Consider the following 18514-nt stretch of genomic DNA (forward strand, 5'->3'; position numbering starts at 1 on the left):
AGCATGTGTGGGTTGTTTTTTTTGTTTTTTTTTATGTGCATTTCTATTTTACCAAATTTATCACAAGCACTCTCTACCCTCCTGAAACTGCCTTTTTCTGTATTTCCAGTTTGCATGGCATGCAATTCCTGAATGACTCTTTAGTTACCAATATCTCTTTCATTCCTCTCTTATTTTCTTCCTCTAACCAGTCCTTGAAAGAGAACGGTGTACCACTTTCTATTCTTAGCTTTCCCGTGTTCATTTTTGGCACAGAAAAGGAAGAGCAGCAACATGAAGCATCTAATTGTAGAACATTTTAATTTCCTATCACTTATATCCTCCCACACCAATACCTCCTTCCTCATTAACACTAATAACTTATTTTTAGTTTAAAGTATTATTAACTTAGCTCTGTTTAATAATTCAGTTAAAAAATCTGTTTTTTAAGAGCAAAGACCTAATATTTTAAACACATTCTCTCTCTCTCTCTCTCTCTCTCTCTCTCTCTCTCACACACACACACACACACACACAATACACATAGATTTTTGACCTACGAATCAAACTAATTTAGCAGAGATAATGTTTATCTTTGTTTTCCTAGTGTCTAACACAGACTTTAGTACATATTACAAAACTCGGTCATTGTTGAATAATTGAATAAATGGTGAAAAGATATTTTCCACTACTTTTTCTCGTTTCAGGAAAAATATACTGTTGTGAAAAGTATATACAAGAAAAGTGTAATGCAGTGGTTAGGATTCTTGTCCTGTACAAAGATAACTCTGGTTTTAATTACAGTTCTGAAACTGATGGATGAGCTTTTTGACAATAAAATGTTTTTATCAATACATTTTTCTTTTTTTTTTTTTAATTTTTTTTCAACGTTTATTTATTTTTGGGACAGAGAGAGACAGAGCATGAACGGGGGAGGGGCAGAGAGAGAGGGAGACACAGAATCGGAAACAGGCTCCAGGCACTGAGCCATCAGCCCAGAGCCCGACGCGGGGCTCGAACTCACAGACCGCGAGATCGTGACCTGGCTGAAGTCGGACGCTTAACCAACTGCGCCACCCAGGCGCCCCTCAATACATTTTTCCTATTTTCAAATGGACATTGCCCTATTTTCAGTATGCTTAACGAAACTTCAACTGTTCCTATTATCCATTTATACTGGAATAAATGGTTCAGAATATTTCATTACTAAGGTCAGAAAATGATCTGGTTATGAAATTTAGATCTTCTATAAAGCCTTCCTGTGGAACAAATTCAGAACACAAAACTCTAATGGGAGAGATTTCTACATATTTTGAGATTTTGAGATAATGATTCAATAAACAAATTATAAACTTTACCTTCTAGAATATGTAAGCTCCGTAAGGTAGTTAGCCTCTTCTTCTTACTCCAAAAGTTTCCAATCCCAACAGTGATGATCCAAATCTCTCAATAAAGACTTCTCATTATTAATGAATAAATTCCACTATTAATATTGAAATACTCAAAATTAATCTCTCCTTCCCCTACATTGCCAAAGTTCCTTGTACTCCTGGTAGAAGACTGATTGGTCTGTCTTGCATTAAAATTATTCATTTATGTATTTGTCTTTCATAGTAGATGGTGAGTTCCTGCAAGGTACATACAATTCATCTATGTCTCCCCATGTCTGGCACATTATTACTTTGTACTAATGGATGGTCAAAAACACGTATTGAATTAAATTTGGTAGACTTTTTTTGTATATCTAAGATGCTTGGTGATCTATATATCCAGATTTTATTAGATATCACCCAGACTAAGCTTAGTCCTCCCAAAATATGACATTTTGGCTATTTGGCTAGTAACTCTTCCAAACAATCTAGAAACAGAAAGATGTGGGAAATGAACTGAAATAGATAAACCATAAATTAACAGATTCTTAGTTACTTTATGCCAACTCACTGCGGTCCTCCTCCTCCTTCAATTTACAGTACTCTTAACTCTTGTAGAATCTGTGTCTTCATGGGGTTTCTTGGTCTCTGTCACCACTGGACTAAACCACAGGGAAGCTGTGTGGATTGAGTTTGAAACTGCAACCTTGAATGAGACGGCCTCGTTTCAGATCTCATCCAGCACTTATTAAATACACGAAGGCAAGATATTTAACCTGTGAATGCTTTGTTCTCATTTTTTTGAATGGAGATAATAATAATATGTACCTATAGGTTATTTGGGGGATAAATAAAGACAGCTCATGGATATGAGTTGGCATATAAGCACACTGTCTAGCATCTGGTAAATAATGAATGAATGTTGAAAAAATGTTTTTGAGTTCTGATACAGTGCTTTGAATGAATTTGGCATCCATTAAATAGTCCTTTAAATAAAGTGAAGGACTCTTGTTTTCTTTTGTGTTAGGCAACTGAAATTCCATGGTCGCTGATCGCTAAGTTAGAAAATTATCCTGAGATTTTTAAAATCTAGCTGTATATGTATTCCAAGTAGTGGGTATGTAAAGCTATTGTCCCATCCTTTTTTTTTTTAAAGAGTGACACAATATTTTTTTTTTGGAAAAAAACAAAATGAAAGTGATCACATGAAATATACGAAGTTTGTCTAGCTATCTTTTTATCTGTTTCCTTTCTGGGGATTACCATTCTTCTGTGTGCCTGAATATAAGCAGTGCTGATAGAATGTTGACCTGTGAGAGTCACAGCAAGCTATTTGGATCAGTCCTCAAGCTTTACTACAAAGTCAACCAAAAAAAAAAATTAAAAATTAAAAGAAAGGAAACCGTAACAGGCACAGGAAACACCAGCACCGTCACTGACAACAGCAGCAAAATTACAGGCTTTGCACCAGATACGGAACCAATTGGTGGAGTACTGGATTTTTTTAAGATGCAGTACAGTAATGCCCAAACTAATATATTTAAATAAACATTTGCTAAATATGTAAATCAGAACAAAGTAGATTACCTCGATGCATTGTTTAATAACCTGAATACACAAATGTTGCGATTAAAAAAGAAAGGAAGCCAAAACTCACCTGTAAACATTAGCAAACGTCAAGATATGACCCTAGGACCACACTCCACCTGTAAATTACATCACTAAAAAATCATCCCCCCCTTTAAATTACAATCACATCTCACTTCACGGGCCATCTCTAATTCTATTATAATTATTTTTACTGATTTATCTTCATGATCTTTGTCTTGAAATAATGTGCTATTAATGCATATGTATCTCATTCCGAAACTAGTATTTTCAAATGCTGAGAAAGTCTGATGACATAGCATTACTATATCGAAAAGATGCTGTTGATATCCTTCAACATAATAAACTACAAGATTCAAAGATATAGAACTTTGACATAAATGTTACCTCTAGGCGTAATCTTGACATAGAATGCAATTTAATAGCATAGTAGTTACTTTAAAAAAGTAGTTCAGTAAATTAAAATCAGGTTAAAATAGCAATTTTGAATTCATTGTGAATTTTTTTTAAATTTTTTTTAATGTTTAGTTTTGAGAGAGATAGAGACAGAATGCAAGTCGGTTAGGGGCAGAGAGAGAGGGAGACACAGAATCCGAAGCAGGCTCCAGGCTCTGAGCTGTCAGCACAGAGCCCGACGTGGGACTCGAACTCACGAGCTGTGAGATCGTGACCTGAGCTGAAGTCGGACACTCAACCGACTGAGCCACCCAGACACCCCTCATTGTAGATTTTCTAAATACAAGTTAATTTGACTTTTTTTATGTGCTACTAGTTTGTCCTCAAGACAGCATGTAACGTAAGTTAATTACTTGTATGCTTTATTTATTTGTATTAATACTTTTATATGATTCTATTTACCTCATTGATACTTATTTTTCAATTCCTTGTAACTTTCAATATGATTATAAAAACACGAAAATTATTTTAAATCCAAAGATCTAATGATTAGGTTTCTTGCTCAATGTCATATTTTATGACATAGTTCTGCATAAATTGATGCATATTGATTTCTCTGACAAGGCGACACACCTATTCCTGTGCTGGTGTGGATATCAGAGACTGGTTCAGTAGAGACCAAATTAGAAACAATGGACAATTTTTTTTAATTCCTCCTGAGCTAGGCCTTTATTATTTTATTTAAAATAATTCTCACCAATATCATATATCACAAAGAATACCACAGTGACAAAATATGATTCAAAGTGGATTATAAAGGCTGTTGAGACTTCTCTCCACTCATGTATATAAGCAGGTAGTAACTACTATGTTGTGTCAATTTTAGAACTTTCAAAACCATGCTTGGTAACAATATTTCTGTTGGTGCCTGTCAAGGATCTAAACAACATGGAAAAGTATGAGACTACAGTATAGCCTTTGCTCTCACTACTTTTTTTTTCTTCTATAGACCTAGTCTATAGTCAAAAGCAAAGTGATATGTTCTGTTCACATTGTTAGAAAGGTTAATTTATGTATAAAGTATATTCATTTCTTCCGCATGTTTGAGATTTAGAATGGCTACAAATTCAATTCATGTGCAGAGTATAACAGCAAACAAAGGTATTAAAAGACTAGGTTCCAAAGACTAAGTAAGTATTTAAGTTATCCTATGTATTTATACATGTTTTAATAATAATGTCAGTGTGTTCTTAAACACTAAACTTTGCCTAACGCTAAATTAACAAATCTTTGGATTAAATGGAAATTTTCATCTGATACGTCATATCTTATGTGAAATTTTACTTCTATGAAAATAGAGTTTTAATAAAAATCAATTTGATGGCAGAACTCAGGTTCTCTGCTACTATATGAAGACTCGAATATGCATTGCAATTGCACATTGCATTACAGGTACATTGCATTGCACCTAAACATTGGTACAGATATTTTCCTGGGCAGTCTAAAGGGCCAAATCATGAAGCAGAGATTTCTTTTAAAATTACCCCTCAATACATCAAACACTATGGTATCCACCCTGGATTTTTAAATAAAATAATCTCTATTAAAGCACTAACACATTGTAAGTGAACGTGTATTTGATGAACAGATACCACTGGAGAATACATTTTATAACAATGAAGTATGTACCACTATGAGGCACAAAACTAACAATGTAGTATCTTATTCTGTTAGAATTAGATTACCTGACTGCCAATGATGTTTCTTCCCTCTACATAAAAGAGACAGTTTTGGGTTTGTTTGTTTGTTTGTTTGTTTGTTTGTTTGTTTTTCCAGTTGATCTGGAGTTATATTACCGTGGTCATTAAACAGCAGAGAACACTTAAAAATAGCCTATGTAACACCTCCAGTGTGGTTCAGGCCAGCACCACATAGTCAAACACGTGAATATCTCTATAACAAACTGTGGATCAACACATCAAGTGAGATAAATTTGGTCTATAAATAGACTCTGTTCAGTTTGAGGCGTGTTGTTTGAGGCATGTTTTACTGCCAAGTGAGTTCAGGCTGCGTTCATTTCTTTCTATGACTCAATGATAATAAACCCACAGGTGAGTAATACAACTCAAAGGAAAATAGAGAAGACTCTTACCTTGGCACATAAAACCTCTTTCTTCATAGCCAGCATTGCACGAGCACTTGCCAATGGGTACAAGCCATTCACCTTCTGTACTGCAGTACATCCTGGGAGGATCTTCCTCCTTAGAATTGTTAACACAAGAACCTCTAACCTCCACCAGGGATTGGGAATCCATGGGTACCGTGTCTGGAAACATGGCCAGATTCTTCACCGTGAATGGGCACTTTTTGAAGTACACTCTCACAGACACCAAGGCGACACAAGCACCAACATCTTGAAATGCCAAATAAAATCCCTTTTTGTTGACAGGACCTACTTCTCTAATTTCAGTGTTGAGTTTAAGAATACGGTCTCCAAGATCCATTTGGGTGAAACTTTCATCAGCTGCAATAGTGTCAATCTTTGTAAACTGGTGTTCTCGAAATTTGACCCCATGATCATCATCAGACTCCATGTAGTACAAGTTGAAAGTCTCTTTGCAAGTTCCCAAAACCAGTGGAATGCTATTGCAATCCCGTAGAGTGAACTTGAGCTCCACATAGATCTTCTGAGCTGAGTTCCTGGGGACCCAGTTTGTCCTCAGCCAATTATTTTGACTGTGATCCATGACATTGCACACCTGGTAAGTCCTGATGGGTGTGTAATGTTCATCAACACCACTGATCTCTTCCCACTGAAGAATCAAAGGAGAAAAAAATGAGAAATAATGAAATAAGCATAATGAATAATAATGCATACAAGATCAGGGTGTTAATGGCATCTCAGAAAATACAAAATATTTAAAGAGAAACTTCAGTGTTACTCATTAAAGATCATGTTATGGAACAACTCCATAACTTTCTTATTTGTAAGTTTATTATTTGCAAGTTTCTATATTCATCGACACTAAGTAATTTAAAATTTTGACTAACACATTTGGATTGTATTGTGGTTTGTCAAATAGTCAGGAAAAAATTGCCTGGCAATTGATTAAAACCAGTCAAAGATTCCAGTATCAAAAACCTCAAATCAATTATGTCAAATAACACTATGAAATGGTTTTATTGTACATATATTTTTATTGTGGTTTTTTTTTGGTTTATTATTTAAAAAGAGAATGAAAAATACCACTGCCTACAACAAATTTCTATTCATCTTTTTCCAATTTGGTCCAGAATTTTGTAAAATCAGTATCTAGGCATAACAAGGTGAATCTGGATGATGTCATGACCACTTATCTCCATACATGACATTTTTTTAATATAACCATTTCAAGGAATAGATGTTGGGTGAACCATGAAAGAAAATCTGAAGTAAAAATACAAACATGCCTCCCCCTGCCAACAAAATAAAAAACTAATCGTTATACACGGAAAGCAGAAGACGTAAATGTAGCGAACATTTCAATTCTTAATATGTTTTACTCCCATTGAATTTTACACAAGCAAGAAATAGGTGGCTATTTGGGTTTTCACTGTTATAGCAGTTAAGGTTATCCTAACATAACATGTATTCCCTGTAAAAACACTTAAATAGTTTCAGGACTTTGTAGGACAGTGAAACAGTGTCGCAGTGTTATCCTTGCGACAGATTTGGGGAAGCTTTTAAGTTAGCATCACGTTGTGGTACTTACGGTTCTGCAACTATTATACCATCTGTTTCTAACTATTACACCTGTGTCTACACTTTCTTTTTCATGCCCAATTTTGTCTCGTGCTACAGGAAAATACATCTTTTGCCATGTCATACTTGAATTCAAAGCCTTCTCTGGCTGACCATTATTTATACAAATAACTTCACACTCTTTAGTTTGATACTGGCATTCTTCCAAAAACTGATCCCAAAATACATTGATATTTTTCTAAAAGTTTGAATTGAGACTAGTGAATTACATGTTTCACTTATGCATATACTATGCTCTCGTCACTCTAAACCTTTTTACTGTTGTCAAAAGCCATGTTAGATTTTCTCTTGTTTATGGTATAACCCCAACCTGACTGTGCTGTTTTCTCCTTGATGCCTTCCATAATCCTGTCATTCTTAAGAAACATTCTGTGCTATATAATCTTTATTAAATACCTAATGCATTTACAAATTTAATCCAGGAAGCATGCTAAGATTAGTTTTGGTTTCCTATGCATTCGCTACGCTTTGGACCTCTTCATATACTCCATAATATGCAGGACACAATTTCATATTTTGAGAGATGTATAAAAATTATTATTTTCTTATAATATATGAAGGAAATCACTCAAAGGAGTGCAAACATAAAGTCCTTATTAGAGAATATATTTTAATTTTATAAATAAACAAAATTCTCATGAAACTCGTTATAAATGCGTTCCACTTTTTTTCCTCCATTGAGGGAGTTAATTGTTTTCATCACGAATGACAAGTTTTCAATACTTAAACGGACAGCATTTAAGATGTATGAACACTTTTGTAATTATAAATCTTAAAAACACATAAGAGTTCCAATCCACAAATTCCAGTCACAAAATTAGATACAATATTAATTTATTGAATTGATGGTAACCTACAAGCAAGAAATACAACATTTATTTGGTCTTTGAAACACGTTAAGAAAAAAAAATAAATTATTTACATTAGGATGTTTGAATTATCAAATCCAATATGTAGACCTCACTAATATAATAAACAGGTTAAAAACTTCTTACTCTCCCCTGCTCTTCTACCAACCTAAAAACAAAATAAAAGCAAATAGCAAAAAGCACTCTTTATGTTAATAACTTTGATTCCAGAGTTTGGAATACAAGAGAAGTGCTCCTTTTCCAGAAGCAAAATGGGCTTGACCCCACTGTCACACCAAAGTCCATGAAAGGAACAAATTTAGAATGTTTTAGAAAACCCTATAACGAATATACAAGCTATATTTATATATTAATATAAGAAAAGAAACACCCTCATTGTACTTTAAATAATCATCAATATACCATTTTCAAACATCCACTCTATGACTGTATTATACAGGAAGTGTTTAAGAAAAAAGGTGTACCTAAGCATCTAAGTTCTGAGGATTGTACTCTGAATTGCCTGTAAGAGTAAAGTCACGGTTAAAGCAAAATTCATATATATGTTTAATATTAGAAAAATAAAAGAAGTGAACAGAGTTGGAACTCCAAAAAAGTCTGATGTGAAAGGTCAGCACTATGTGTAATCTTGTCTATTATTGTTACCGTGGTTCTACGATGACACTGTAAAGAACTATGACATTGTACAGAACTAGCAAAAACTCCAGAGAGTAAGGCCTTTACTTGCACACTTGAGAGAAAATTAGATCATGGATATCATTATTTAAAAATAAATCAAGTGACTTAAAATTTTTAGATCAAGGGTTTTTTTTGTTTTGTTTTGTTTTTGTTTTGTTTTGTTTTTTTTCTTATCAGAATAGATAGGAGTGTGTACTTCAACCGATGAATCAGTTGCAAATTAATCCTGCTATGGACAGTATTTTACCAAACATCAAACAGGGGTTAAGATTAGAGATTTTCATAATTTGAAGTAAAATATGATTTTAATTATAGAGATATCCCCGTAGTTTAACATTTTTCCTCTCAATGCTAATTTGGCAGGCTATCACAAGTCCTTGAATGCTGAGGTATAAATTGCAAGAAGATAATACAAATAGCACCAGCATGCTTTGCACATAAAAGGCTGCAGAGAGCAATTATCACTTCATTAATTTGTAATCAAGACCAAATTGCCTGTAAGTGATGGTGGCTTGCCCTCTCAGTCCACTGGCAAAAAGAGCAAGTCCCAAACCCTGGCATTTGCTGAGGACTAAAGACAGTAGAAATAAAATCCCTAAATGAGCATTTTTCTCAACAGCAGCAGCAACAACAGAAATCACTAATTAAAGCTGCGGTTGTAATGTTTACACTTCATAAACTTAAAGAATGCTCATGTTTAACCTTTCTTCCTATTCCAAGAACTAAAGTATAATGTTCATAATTTATTAGAAATACTACATTGCTATAGTCATTGTCACAAGGAAAACCGGGGAAAATAAAATGGGTGCCATATAGAACTAACTGGTGACAAACACAATTGCGCGGTACAAAGAAAAGATCTTTCCCTTCATTTTCCTGATTAAAACAAACAAAAAACTCTGCAAGGGGTTTTCAGCAGTAACGTCTTCAGCAGAAGGGAATACAGAACTAGAAAGAATTCAATTTTTTTTCTAATGGTCAAATTCTCCAAAATCAACAATTTTGATATTTAGCCTCTTTCCCAGATTGTTACTCTGAGATTTTATTATTAGACCACAAAGGCCAGACAGAGCTGAGTTCCTTGTGGTTTTATTTTTATTTTTCCAAATTATTTTGACTATTAGAAAATCATGTATCCAGACATCATCTCCCTAAAAAAGTCATTCTGAAACCTATTCCCAGGGTATAAACACGGTGAACCTCCCCATTATCAAAACATAGAGTAGGATACAAAGGAGACTATTTATATTTTTCTGGATATAACAGTTCCTTGTCACTGAGTGAAACATGTATTTTGGGAGGAAAACATATATTTTTAATAATTTATCAGTATTTAACCTAATAACTATTATTCTGATAAGTCTCAATGACAGTAATTAAGGATTTATACTCATTGATATTAATTACTCTCTTGGACACATTTTTAGCTACTTGCTAATAGGAAGTAAGGAGGAAAATGTTTACATTTTCTAAGAGAGGAGAACTTGCAATATGTATAGTGTATAGGCTGACATAATTTGGGAAACATTTAAAAAGTAAGAAAAAGAACTTTCATGATTTACCTTATAAGATTTAAAACCAGTTTCTCAGAAATTTGCAGATGACAATAAAAAAAATGATCACCGATAGTCTTAGTTTACAATATTGCATTTGCATTTCAATGGTTAATAAGAAACACATAATTCTGCACTTTACTAAATGCTAATGATGACTAATCTTGCACTCAAAAATTGCATTAGATATTAAGTTGATTCATGCTATTCTTTCTCCACTCATATTTCTTGATCCCATGTTTATTCCCCTCTGTACACATGCAGAGCCATTTCAAAATTCAGTGTTCATATTAGAAATACTTGAACATTTACCATGCATCAGCATTTTACACGTGGAAATGCATAATCACTTACAGTAAGAATGTCACTGTCAATTGTCAGGCACAGCTATATCTATAAAAATCATATCTCCATTTATTAATAAATAGTTTTTAGCACATTCTGGTCTGAAGAGCATGCACACAGATACCTATTTCTAATACCATTCTATAACAAGATAGAGTAAGATAAAAGAGTTGAAACAAGTAAGGAATAGAATTGTTTGGTTTTTAATTTGTCTCGCTGTTGATGTTGATTTTTGGTCAAATCAGAGAATTACCTTTGTAACCAGGGAATGAAAAGAGAGATGGGGACCTGATGTTGAAAACAAACATCAGATAACAAGGTATGGGTTAGAGTCTAAGAATAGAAATGCCCTAAAAGGGCAGGCCTGGGATGGTATGACTGGTAATCTTAATAATAATGACGACTATCCACTCCCCTACCCACCCTTAACTCCTAAGTATTCTACAAAAATTTGATAATCATCAAATTAGAATTGCCTTACTTCAGCGGGGAACAACATCCTAGTTAGGGTAAAGCACACCAAAAAGAGGTAAAAACTAGGAAAGGAGTGAAAGGCCGGACAATATTAATAAGGAAAGCCAACAAAAGATTTCAGAGAGTGAGACAAAGAGTGAGGATGACGTGAGAGCCCTGTTTAGAATTCTCAGGAATACTGAACGTGCCATGGTACTTTCTGTAGCTACAATAAGCCGCAGGCTGTTAAAGATGGTGTCTTCGGGTGTGGGGCTCCTGGGGTCTGCTATCCGTACCTACCTTGGGGCCTCTGTCTTTACTTTAGCCACTCCCTCACACACAAATGGTTCCATCTTCATGCTCAGTGTTTCTCCGTTCCTTAAACCTCTAGACTGAGACAAGAACTAGAGTGGCCACGGATTCACCATCTTGATTTGAGTCGTTTTCCTCCCTGGTGGGGTTCAGTGGTACACTGTGCTGAGACCTCAGGGCTGTTGCCACAGCTTTGCACCTGTGGACAAGTGTGCCATATTTCTGACCACACAGTCTGTCTAATTCCCTACATCGATGGTTCTTATTTCTGGTAACATTAGCCAGGGAGCCTTTTAAAAATACTGCTTCAGGGTTTCTGTCCAAACTAATTATTTGTTTTTAAATTGTCCAGGCAATTCTAATGTATCCCTAAGGTTGAGAACCAATGTTATACATCCTTTGCCAACAGGATTATTAACCTCGGATGTCTACTTGACTTGGCTGCATACTCCAATACCAGCTTCCAAGATTTATGAATCTCCTCAGAAACTCTGTCTAAAGTTTCTAGATAGCACTGCCCTGTCTCTGTAGAATGGACTTTTGCTCAGCCCTCATCCCATCTGTTTTACGATTTTAGATTTGCCAAGTCCCAGACATGCCTTAAAGAAGCTCACCTGAATAACCTCATCTTCTACCTCCCACAAAGACTGGTAAGATTCTATTCTAACGAGCAAAGTAAATCTAATCATAGTGTTCTATTTCACATCTGGTGGTAAATGCAAAGCGTGTGCATTACAAAAAGATGTAAACAGTGTGTGTGGGAGGGTTACCTTCAAGCACATAGTTCTCCTGGTATGAATGCAAGAGAACGGTCTTAGACATCTTACTCTTTTTACAGTTTGCTATAGTTTGGTAGTTTCCTACTGTGATTTTCTGTGGTGATTTGTGATGTCTTAAGATGCTTCTCTAACAGTAGTTTTATTAAATTCTAGATGCATTTGTTAAATATTTCTATGTAAAGCTTAGATTAGAAGCCATGGATAGTAAAAAAATAAGTGACATGTGACTTTTGGTCTCCAGAAATTGATGCCAGAGTGAGAGGCATATGTGTCACATAAGGCAGATGACAATACACTTGCTCTTCGAGGTACTTCAAGGACTGGGGAAAGAAAGGATTTCTGCTGGAAGGAAAGTTGTGGGAAAACATTAAGGAAGAAGAGACAGAAGGGTAATAAAGATAGCGCTTCTACAGGTGGAAATATGGGGGCATACACATACTAAGTGTGAGCAAATAGAAAGATATGTGGGGACAGAACCTGTTTAAGGAATTGGAATCCAGTTTGGCTAGAACACAGGGCGCTGAGCAGTAGGTCTGGGGTAGTCACTTAAAACAGAAAGGCCTGGGTGCTTGGGTGGTTCAGTCAGTTAAGTGTCTGAGTTTAGTCCAGGTCAGGATCTCACGGTTAGTGAATTGGAGCCCCACATTAGGCTCTCTGCTGTCAGGGCAGAGCCTCCTTTGGATCCTCTGTCCCCTTGCTCTCTGCCCACTCCCCACTCACGCTCATTTTCTCTCTCTCTCTTTCTCTCTCTCTCTCTCTCTCTCTCTCTCTCTCTCTCTCTCTCTCATAAATAAACATTAAAAAAATGAGCTTGGATGGCTCAGTCGGTTAAGTGTCTGACATCGGCTCATGAACTCAGGTCATGATCTCGCGGTCCATGAATTTGAGCCCTGAGTCCAGCACTGTGCTGACAGCTAGGAACCTGGAGCCTACTTCGGATTCTGTGTCTCCCTCTCTCTCTGCTCCTCCGCCGCTCACACTCTGTCTCTCAAAAATGAATAAATGTTGTTTTTTTTTTTAAAAGAAAGGAAATGAACAGAAAGACCTGGGCCAATTTGGAAATATCAATTGGCATGCCTCGACTTCATTTGCTACAGTGGGAAACCACTGAAAATAGGCACAGGGTTAGCTCGGGACTGGGAGTCGATTCTCCAAAGAAAAGAAGAGGGCTTAGGAAAAACCGCTGCAAAGATCCAGAAGAGATGTTGTAAGAAGATAACCTCTGTTGAATGAACGTACACTGAATATTTCCCAAAAGATTATAGAAGGATGTACGTTTTTCTTATGAATGTAACCAGGATACACCCACAAGTGCAGAGAGTAACAGAGCTCATTATACTAGAACTTTTTGACTACTAAAATATATTTCAGAAAGACTCCTGTTTGTACTGAAAGACTGAAAGCATCGACAGAAAAAATATCAAAAGTGCATGCACATATATAAATGCATTTTGTTTAAGTTTTCTTTTAATGAAACAGTGCTCTCATTAAATTCGACATATGTCCTTTTAAGAACATTTCATTTATATTTATTGAGTAACTACTGTGTGCCAAGCTCTAGTTCAATAATGTAGTAACAAAAGAGATAAACAGGGTACCTGAACTTAAGGAACATATTGTCCTTGTGTTATATCCATCGTTATATCAACTTTTATTTTATAAAGACATATTCACTTATTTTTTTATTCATTATTTGTTCTCCTCTACATAGTCTCTGGTTCGGCTCATCTTCCCCTCCCAAACATCTAGCACGGTGCCTAAAATCAAGTAGCCAATTTACTAAATTTACTAAAATTCAATATCATGCAATGTGCCAAATATTAAAGTTACATAACTAACAACGCACAGAAGTATGCTTTCGGGTGAATAATGAATTGAATTTTAAAAATCAACATTTTGTATAATTATGTCTCAAAGAGTGGCCCTACTGAGTAAATATAAAACCGATTCTATGTTTCTAAGCATTTTTGTAATAAAAAAAATTCACAGGAAGTAAATTGCTAGGAACTATGTGTCAATAAATTTATGATAAAGATTTTTAGAATAGATGGTGACAGAAATTTGGAAGATGAAGAAAAAGAATCTTAAAGTCTGGGAGATGGTGGAAAAACTTTCAAAAATGAATCAAAATGCTTGAAGATCTACCAGAAAAGTGAATTTCTAGTCAGAGGGACCGATTTGCAACAGATGTGATCAATGTACCAAAATATAAAAAATACCATGTGGAAATTTATACAAATTCCCATTGTCAAACGTTTTCAATTTGAATTTATTTTTTCTGCAAGGGAATGAATATCAATATCAAAGGAAATATAGGAAAAGTCCAATTTGCATTATAGCGTTTTGATTTTTAATGGTGAAATATTTCTATTCATAATGGAAAACACATAATTGCAAATACGGTATTCTCAGAACTATAACCATATAGTATATACCATTATCTAAAAATTATCTCACCAAAAGGAGGTTGATGTGGTTAAAAAACAATTTAAGAAACCATTTATCTATCCTTAAAAGTTGGAAAAATTGTTTATATTTATCAGTGATTTTCTCATTCTGTGTTCTTATTCACATACAGCCAAATGACTTTACTTTTTATAGAATAAATTTCCTTGAAAATTAGGGAGTAGGACATTGAAACTATCATGTTTCCAATTCTTGGGAAAATGTTCAATATGAAATTGTCCAATAAAAAGGTAATTTTAGAATTCAGAATAACTGCTTGGAAATAATGGGGGGAAATTCCATGCACATTGGTTTCACTTGTCTAGACTGAAAACTGTGCTAAGATGGACATTTACAGAATTATTACAAATGGCCAACTACTTAGAAATTAATGCATAGCAGTGACAGCAGTACATTTCATATCAGTTGTGAGATTCATGTAATTTCCTGCTATGATAATGGGTCACAGCCACAGTAATTCATAGCAATTTACGATATACCTGTGGAGCACTCACAGTGACGGAAATGAAATTAACTCATGTCACTGTGGAACATATGCTAAGTTTTATAGATCTTCAGATAACTAAGTTTATTTTTAACACAATAAGTGTGATTCTTGAGAGCAATTCCCTGAAATGTAAGCTGCTTTACAGCAAGCATTTTTAAACTGCAGATTTCTTCTGCAGTTCTTTTCACAAGGGTGGCAAACTTATTTCACAGGAATATTTTTAATCCTTTATCCATTGATATCCTGGGGAGCCCAGATTAAGGGTCTAAGCTCTAGAGACAAAGGGCTAGGATTTGAAACCTAGCTCTGCTACTTAATAGGAAAATCAGCCGATTTCCTTTTTTTCCTTAAGTTTATTTATTTGAGAGAGGAGAGAGGCAGAGGGAGAGAAAGAGGCAGAGGGAGAGATAATCCCAAGCAGCCTCCATGCTATCAGTGCAGAGCCCCACTCCTGGGGCTCGATCCCACAACCTGTGAGATCATGACCTGAGCCAAGATCAAGAGTTGGATGCTCAACTGACTGAGCCACCCAGGTGCCCCTACTGACCCTGATTTAATTCACACATCTGTAAAATGGGAAAAAAATACTAGTAAACTCTGGAGATGTGACCAACAGTAGATTATCTATTTAAAATAGGTGTAATCTTGCGCCGCACCTGGGAAGCAGTAAACAAATATTATTTATTACTTTGCTAAAGCTGAGTTAACTGCAAATGTCATCAGAATACACAGATTTTTTCCGTATAAAATAATAGGAATATGTTTCAAATTCAAGCTTTCCTTGTTTCCTATTTTTTTTAACTCATCCAGGATTTATTTATTTACTTAAGGTCACCACAACTTGTGACAAGTATATTTTGTTTTACTGTCCTGAAATTCAATAAATATAATAAATAACAAAACTTAACAATACTGAACCAATTCATGTTTTATTATAAATGAGTCTGCTGTCTTTTATCTTTGAGAAGTTTGCTATTCTAGGTGGAGTACATTTCTGCCAATAATATTCCACAATGTGCCAGGTACCATATATAGTTCTTTAATTTTATTACACATTCCACTTCAATTCCTTTCACTATTCTTTTTTTTAAATAAAAAGTATATAATCTATCTGCATAACATGCTAACAGTCATATTCTATAATTTAATAAAATGAAAATATATATTATTCTTACTATGGTTTTACTCCATACTGGTCAATGTGTGGTGTCGATTATCTCATATCAGCATGGAAATAATATTTTCTTTCATATAGGATTATTCAGTTGCTTAATAGATGATATTGATAGTTAATAAGTGCTTACGTAGTTCTTACCATTAACTAGGTAAAAAAAATATTTATCAACCCCTTACATACTATAAAATTATTTTCTGGTACTCTCATTATGATAAAGATGCAGAAGTGAGGGTTTCCTGCCCTTGAAAACCTTACATTATAAAAGCAGATATATGTGTCTACAAGTCTTAACATTAGACAGTCATTCATTTGTTCAACAGAAATCCATTGTAGGCCATGTGCTCTTCTACTCCCTGGGGACCTCCTCCCCTTCATGAAAAAAATAATAAGAAAGCCACCAGTGTTTTCACAGAGCTTATGTTATACTGAGAGAAAACAAAGAGTAAGCACACACACACACACACACACACACACAGAGGCATACACACGATAGGTATGATGGTGATAATCATTACAAAGAAAAACAAAGATAAAAACAGGTTAAGAGGAGTGAATACCACAAATGGGTTGATTAAAATGGTATTTTAGGTAGGGTAACCAGGCATAAGGTCTCATTTTTGCAGCCACCTGAATGGAGTGAGAAGCCAGGCCAAGAGAATATCTGCTGATAAAGCAGCTCAGGCTGAGAGAACAGAAAGTCCATTGGCTAGGAGACTGAGGATGGTGTTATAATCCAGGCATAGCACAGAAGCCACTGAGTCTGAAACAGAGTGATCCAGGCATTAAGTGGTAAAATACTAAATCAGAGAGATTGTTGAATATAAAAGCATTTAGGTCATTGTTGACGACATGATGGAATTTGGATTTTATTCTCAGAAAAAATCAGAAGTCAGTAAAGAGTGTGGCCAGAAGAGTGACATGATCTGATTCATGTATTAAAAAGGTTAAGAGCTGCTGTGTAGGAAATAAACTTTAAGGAGAAGTGGTCTAAGTGGTGAGATCATTAGGAGGTTATTATAATAGCTTAGGTGACAGAGGACAGAATGTTATCAATGAGACAGAGAAAGAATAGATCAAGTTCTGGAAATATTTTGGTAGTAGAGCCAAAGGATTTGATGATACATTGGGTGTGGGACATTAGAGAAGGGTGGAGAATGTCATATATCCATCAAAGAATGGCAATGACCAGTGTGAGGCCAGAGAAAGAGAAGAACAGCTAAGAGATGGCATTTAGCAAGAAATTTAAACATAAGTGGAATTTTTGATGAGTAAAAATAGGTAAAGATGGAGAAAAGAGGAAAAGGAACACAATCCAGGCACAGGAAGAAATATGGAAAAATGCATAAAAACACAAAAGTACTAACTCAGTTTGGTTATTGTGAGCTGATAAAATGAAAGAGGAAGCTTCCTTGATTAATTCAACATGTTTTTACTAAACACCTGTTATACACTAGGGATTCTATTAGGTGCTGGAATTATATCAACAACCAAAATGTCTGAAATATCTCTCCGTGGGAAGCTTACATTCTAGTGGAAAAGACAGACCAAAAAAAAAAAGATAGGTTAAATTTACATTTTCTTGTATACTGGTATGTCTTAAGAAGAAGCAATAAAAGACAAGGAGAGGAGACAGTTGTGTATGTTGGGAGGAAGAGAAGATTTTAAAACAAATGACCCAGGGGCACCTGGGTGGCTCAGTTGGTTAAGCATCCAGCTCTGGGTTTCAGCTCAAGTCATGATCTCATGGTTTCATGACTTTGAGCCCCGTGTTGGGTTCTGAGCTGACAGTGTGGAGCCCACTTGGTATTCTCTCTCTCTCCCTCTCTCTGCCCCTCTCTCACTCATGGGTGGGCTCACAAGCATGCTCTCTCTCTCTCTCAAAATAGATAAACTTTAAAAAATATACTTAAAAAAAACCCAAAGGACCCAGAAAGACCTCACCAAAAATGTTAATTAAACACCTGAAAGGATGGGCTCCTGGCAAACGAAGACTTCCCTGAGTAGGTGATATTTTAGTAAAGAAGTATGGATGCATCAGGAAAGAGCATTCAAGGCAAAGGAAAAAGAAGTAGAAGGCCCCGAGGAGTGTATCTGGAATAAAAAGCCACAAGGAGTAAGGCGTATGTGGTTCCTCAGAAGAGGGAAGAAAAGAGTATAGCAGGGGAAGACTGGGGAAGTTAGAAGAGTTAGGGTCCAATCCAGGATCTGAGTAAAGGATCAACAAGACTCGTATTTCATAG

General features: G+C 35.4%; 1 protein-coding gene across 6 annotated transcripts in view; it reads right to left on the reverse strand.

Annotated features, from left to right (window-relative positions):
* EPHA3 (EPH receptor A3) overlaps nt 1-18514 on the reverse strand; it is a 356643-nt gene that overhangs the window by 253994 nt on the left and 84135 nt on the right. For all 6 annotated transcript variants that reach the window (XM_047875913.1, XM_047875912.1, XM_047875916.1 and 3 more), the window contains one exon: nt 5506-6166. In XM_047875913.1, coding sequence (XP_047731869.1) covers nt 5506-6166 — 661 coding nt within the window. The remainder of the gene's footprint in view (nt 1-5505; nt 6167-18514) is intronic.

The sequence above is a fragment of the Prionailurus viverrinus genome, chromosome C2 (assembly GCF_022837055.1).
Source record: "Prionailurus viverrinus isolate Anna chromosome C2, UM_Priviv_1.0, whole genome shotgun sequence".
In the NCBI taxonomy this organism is placed as follows: Eukaryota; Metazoa; Chordata; class Mammalia; order Carnivora; family Felidae; genus Prionailurus; species Prionailurus viverrinus.